This window comes from Sinocyclocheilus rhinocerous, unplaced genomic scaffold (genome assembly GCF_001515625.1).
Source record: "Sinocyclocheilus rhinocerous isolate Xijiao unplaced genomic scaffold, SAMN03320098_v1.1 scaffold3248, whole genome shotgun sequence".
NCBI lineage: Eukaryota > Metazoa > Chordata > Actinopteri > Cypriniformes > Cyprinidae > Sinocyclocheilus > Sinocyclocheilus rhinocerous.
Genome location: NW_015643563.1, coordinates 80535 through 86921, shown reverse-complemented (window position 1 = coordinate 86921; position 6387 = coordinate 80535). Strand labels below are relative to the sequence as shown.

At 31.9% G+C, this 6387-nt stretch overlaps 1 protein-coding gene across 1 annotated transcript in view; it reads left to right on the top strand.

Moving 5' to 3' along the window:
• slc1a7b (solute carrier family 1 member 7b) overlaps positions 1–6387 on the top strand; it is a gene marked incomplete at its 5' end in the record, with an annotated part of 64526 nt that overhangs the window by 52412 nt on the left and 5727 nt on the right. The window contains 2 exons of the mRNA XM_016574848.1: positions 1268–1508; positions 3075–3271. Coding sequence (XP_016430334.1) covers positions 1268–1508; positions 3075–3271 — 438 coding nt within the window. The remainder of the gene's footprint in view (positions 1–1267; positions 1509–3074; positions 3272–6387) is intronic.

Here is a 6387-nt window from a genome sequence, read left to right as displayed (position 1 = left end):
GCGCTTCGGATTCTAGAGAGCATTTGATTGGACAGAAAGTTTGATGAGAAGCTGAAGTACGATGTGACGTCAAAAAAAATCGTTGAGCCGTTTTGGCGGAAGTGACGAACTGCAAGCTTTGAATGCTTATATCTTCTAAATGCGCATTTTGTCAGTTTTGGAGCACACTGCCTTATAGATAACCTTTAGACTAACTTATTGATACTAACACCCAAAAAAACTTTAATTTTGATTTCATGGGGACTTTAAAATGATTTATTTTATTGTAAAAACAATTCATTTAAATTGTATAATAAAAATAAATAATTTATTAATTTAGCTCATTTAAAAAAAAAAAAAGAATGATAAAACATTATCTACTTAATCTAAAGCTTGAAAAATTAAATAAATGTAATTTAATTAAACAAATTATATATATATATATATATATATATATATATATATATATTTGTATTTTTTATATTTAACCAAACAAAACAATTAAAAAATATATTTAAAAAATACTTCAGACTTTTACAATTCACATAGTATGATATATTGAGAATATGGAGCTCAAATTCAGATAAAAAAGCATTTATTCAGAGGTCAAAACTGAGCAAAAATATGCAACTTGGAGCAGATGCTAATATTTATACGGCCAAAAAGTAAGATGAAATTCTGATAGCTTGTATTGTAAATCAGCGAGATCTTTATAACAGTATAGCAGATATTTACATAAAATGATATACTGTAAATACCAGTCATCACTCTACATCTGCCAATAATATGTCTTAGTAAGATGATATTCAAATGCTTAGCTTTATGATCTAAACATATAATGCAATGCAATACAATGATGATTATCATATTTGATATTCACTGATTTTTCTAAAATATGATGTCTGGATAATCAAGTAAACCTAAGTTGCTTCAGCAAGTGTTTGACTTGAAATATTACTAACAATATAAAAGTTACTCTTACATTTGCTTTATAAAAATCAGTAAAGGTTTTACAGCAAAAAGACACGTGAAGCATAAGCTGAAGGAAGACGTTTGTAGAATTATACTAAAAGGCCTTTTGCTTGCTAAAAACGCATAAACTATCAATCAGAAGACAGAAGGCATGCAGTAGATTGTGTGCAACAGGTTTTTCAGCAACGGTTTGATCATGTTGATCATTTAGGCCGCAGAAATTTGCATCAGTAATGATCCAGTACGCTTTAAGGGTTAAGTAATAAAGAACGAGAGGACATTTTGTGAATATACTTACAGCTAGTTCACTGTGCAGGTACTTCCCGTTTGGCACCGTGTTTCTGGTGGCCGGTAAGATCCTGGAGATGAGCGACCCGTCTGCGATGGGGAAGAAGCTGGGCTTTTACGCCGTCACTGTGGTGATGGGCCTCATTCTGCATGGCCTCTTCATTCTGCCCAGCATGTACTTCTTCATCACCAAGAAGAGCCCCATCGTCTACATCCGAGGGATCCTGCAGGCCCTGCTCATCTCCCTGGCCACGTCCTCCAGGTACAACGCACGCAAACACCAGCTGAAACATATTACAATTTCATATCCATCCTGTTAGTAAAAGCCAGTTCCTCTATGACATCATCCTCCAAGAAGTGACATCATTTTTGGTGGTAACAAATTTGATGGATTTTCTGGTGTTTTGTTTTGTTTAATTGATATCAAAATTTTAGAAGTTACACACACACACACACATCAAAAAATACAGTAAAAACAGTAAAATTGTGAAATATTATTATAATTTAAAGTAACTGTTTTCTATTTGAATATATTGTAAAATGTAATTTATTCTTGTAATACAAAGCTGAATTTTCAGCATCATTACTCCAGTCTTCAGTGTCACATGATCTTCAGAAATCACTCTAATATGTTGATTTGCTGCACAAGAAACTGGTTTTTATCAGTGTTGAAAACAGTTGTGCTGCTTCATATTTTGGTGGAAATTGTGATACAATTTTGTTCAGGATTCTTTGATGAATAGAAAGTTCAAAAGAACAGTATTTATTTGAAATAAAAAATTTTAATAAAAAAAAAAAATTAGAATTTGGTAAAGTTACTGTTACTTTTGATCAATCAGTCAATAATAAAAAATAAAAAAATCGTACTAACCCCAAACATTTGAACATAAATATTAAAAACTTCAGCTCACTATTTCCATCCTGTTCATTTTCTTGCCTTTGTGCAAGTAACCAAGCTAGATTTCATAGAAAAATATATTTAAATTACAAGACATTTATTTTATTTTCCACTCATACTGACTTGACGAACAACATGTTTTCTCCCATCCCATGGTTCCTGACACAGGAAAATACATTATAGAGAGAGAAAAGGGAAAAAAAAATTAAATATTGCACAAGTTCTCATCCACATGAGGAATTTCAGCAGTTCTTTTAATGCTTTTGTCAACTCACTCTGCCAGTGGCTATAGTTAACACTGCGTCCACTTAAAATAAAAATGCACACACACACACACACACACACACACACAAAGCATAATGGTGGACTTTTTTTTTCTTGAAAATACAGCTCCACAGCACAACACAATAAGGGTCAATTTTTCGAAATTGACATTTATACATCATCTGAAAGCTGAATAAATAAGCTTTCCCATTTATGTATGGTTTTAGGGTAGGACAATATTTGGCTGAGATACAACTATTTGAAAATCTGGAATCTGAGGGTGCAAAAAAATCTAAATATTGAGAAAATCGCCTTTAAAGTTGTCCAAATGAAGTTCTTAAATGCATATTACTAATCAAAAATTCAGTTTTAATATATTTACAGTAGGAAATTTACAAAATATCTTCATGGAACATGATCTTTACTTAATATCCTAATGATTTTTTGACATAAAATAAAAATCAATAATTTTGACCTATACAATGTATTTTTGGCTATTGCTAGAAATATACCCCAGCGACTTAAGACTGGTTTTGTGCTCCAGGGTCACATATTGAACAAACAAACATGCAAGTGGTAGATGAAATCTGGAAGTGTTTGGATATGATGAGAAATGTTTGAGTTTATATTAAGACTTTTTGCTTGTAGCCTTTGATATTTGGGTAAAACTGAGACATTGTTGGGACTGCCTATCACCTTCAAGTGCCTGCTGGAGAACAATCACATAGACCGGCGGATCATTCGCTTCGTGCTGCCCGTGGGAGCCACTATCAACATGGACGGCACTGCGCTGTATGAGGCTGTGGCAGCCATTTTTATCGCCCAGGTCAACAACTACGAGCTTGACTTTGGCCAAATCATCACTATCAGGTACAAAACAATGATTAAGTCTTAATGATTAAGTTTGAAAATGTATGTAAGTTTGTAAAACATTTGATCTCTTTGCTTTTTTTTATTAAGTGCAAACATAATGAAATGCTCATATATTGACCGTATGAGACCGGTTTAAATAGGCATGTTAACTTACGTTTGATTAAAATTTTCATTACTGAAAATATTTCTATAGAAATATTTTTAAATAAAAAAACAGTAACAACACACAAAACAAAATATATTTATAAAATTGTATGATATGTTTCAGTTTATTACAGCTAGCTTCCAAGGCAACATTTTCTCATTTTCATTTAGATTTCATTGTAATAAAATATCTCAAATTAAAATGTAAAAAATAAGATAAAAAAAACAAAACAAATTATAAAATTAAAACAAACTAAATAAATAAAAATAAAATAAAGATTCATAAATAATATACTAAAATAATATTATATATAAAATTTATAAACATTTAATTTATTATATTATTTAATAAAAAAGTATAACAGCACCTCTATTGCATTTTTAGTTTTTTATTATTAAATAAAATAACACTGGTATGAGAAATTTACCTCTGTTTGAACCATCCATTGATCAGTTCCAGCTAAATAGCAAGCTCTGGATTTACAGTATTTTGCATATGCAGATCTTCATGATCTAGAGACTGAACGAGGCCTGAAAGATGCTTTAATCCAGCTGCATGATACAAAAAAGAGCGTTATGTAATAGCAATCCATCATTTTTGCAATTATAAAATGTAAGAGAAAGTAACACATATCTTAAAAGAACAACAATGAAAAGTTTTTACCAATTCAAAGCTTTTTCTATGTGTTGAAGTGACCCTGTTAAAGAAGGAAACAAGTTAAATTGCTTTGATTTAATTTATATTAATTTAATTTATATTTGTATGTTATACTTTTTATATAGGTGCATCTCAAAAAATTAGAATATCGTGAAAAAGTTCTTTTTTTTTTACTTATTTCAAAAAGTGAAACTTTCATATATTCTAGATTCACTAAATGTAAAGTAAAACATTTCAAAAGTTTATTTTTTTATTTTTTTATTTTATTTTGATGATTAGAGCTTACAGCTCATGAAAGTCAAAAATCCAGTATCTCAAAATATTAGAATATTTACATTTGAGTTTCATTAAATGACCATCCCTACAGTATAAATTCTTGTTCTTTTAAACCACAATAATGGGGAAGACTGCTGACTTGGCAGTGGTCCAGAAGACAATCATTGACACTCTCTACAAAGAGGGTAAGACACAGAAGCTCATTACTGAAAGGGGTGGCTGTTCACAGAGTGCTGTATCAAAGCATATTAAATGCAAAGTTGACTGGAAGGAAGAAACTGGGTAGGAAAAGGTGCACAAGCAACAGGGATGACCGGAAGCTTGAGAATACTATCAAGCAAAGCCGATTCAAACACTAGGGAGAGCTTCACAAGGAGTGGACTGAAGCTGGAGTCAGTGCATCAAGAGTCACCACGCTCAGGCATCTTCAGGAAAAGGGCTACCAAGCCTTTTCTGAAACAGAAACACCGTCAGAAGTATCTTACCTGGGCTAAGGAGAAAAAGAACTGGACTGTTGCTCAGAGAAAGTACCAAGTATTGAGTGCATAAATGAACATACTTTGAAGAACCTCAACTTTTCTGTTTTGCAAATCCATTTTTTGATTGATCTTAGGAAATATTCTAATATTTTGAGATACTGGATTTTTGACTTTCATGAGCTGTAAGCTCTAATCATCAAAATTAAAACAAAAAAACTTTTGAAATGTTTTACTTTACATGTAATGAATCTAGAATATATGAAAGTTTCACTTTTTGAAATGTTACAAAAAAATATAACTTTTTCACGATATTCTAATTTTTTGAGATGCACTGGTATATGTATTATCAGTTTAATTTATATGCAATTTCAAGATGCATTACTGTGTGAATGATACAACAGTCTAATGAATTTTTAAATATAAAATCATTATGATTTAACAAAAATATTTAACCTATCATATATTGTGAAGTTGTTTGTTTAATATTCATTGTATTCTATTTCTGCATGTTTTTGTCAAGGACTTTTATTTTGGTGTTGCGCCCTCCGAGAAGGAGAGTGTGGCGGGCACGGAGACTAGTGCTGTTTTCCTCCCCAGTTCTAGGACTCTGCTCAATAAAAGTTACTAGCCGTCGATATTTTCAAGTCCATCGTCTTTATTCACATCAGCCCACGGGCACCTAAAACCCCACGCCTTACAATATATAAATATTCAACATACCAGAGTTTCATGTTGTGCTCATTCTGAGCTACAAAGAGATGCTGTTGATATTCACATGAAAAGAACTTAAGACCTCTTAAGATCCATCTTTGCATTGATGGATCTGAATGGATGCACTACAGAAACATCTCACGACCTTAATGGAAACATTTTCATTGAAAACAAAAGGAAAGTGTTTCTGCCATGCATTCTATAATCTAATGCTCTTTGCAGGTGTTAGAAGCCCTGTGTTACTTTTTCCATTGCATCTTGTGTAAATCAGACACATATTAACATTAATCAAATTAGTGAAACAAATAACACATAATACAAGTAATTACTCTATGCATCTGCAGATTAGCATATGGTAATTTCATTCCTTTGTTCGCACTTGCATGCAGGGTGTACTTATTTTGTCGCCTTTATTAACAGGTTAAAAAGTTCACACTACTTGTTTAAGCAGAATGCTACCACATAGCAGAGTGTCGGTAACTATATTTGCTGAAAACAGCAGAAAACATGTTGAAAGTGTAATGCAAAACAGAAACACTTCATGAAGCAATATATACTGTTGAACTACTCACCAACCCATTATTTGAAGACGTTTGTCAAGCTTGATGCAAGTTCCCTGCAAAAGTGCTGACTGTGACAAACTCGCAATATGCATTAACTAGACCTGCTTAAGAAATGTAAAAAGTGTAAATATAATATAATATAATATAATATAAAACATGCTGAACCGTTCTGAAATGTTTACTTTGCTATTCAAATTTTTTTCAAATCATTTACTTTACATTTCCTCCATCCATGTGAGCGTGTGCACATGCTCATGTGGGGTGTATTTATGCATGCACAAG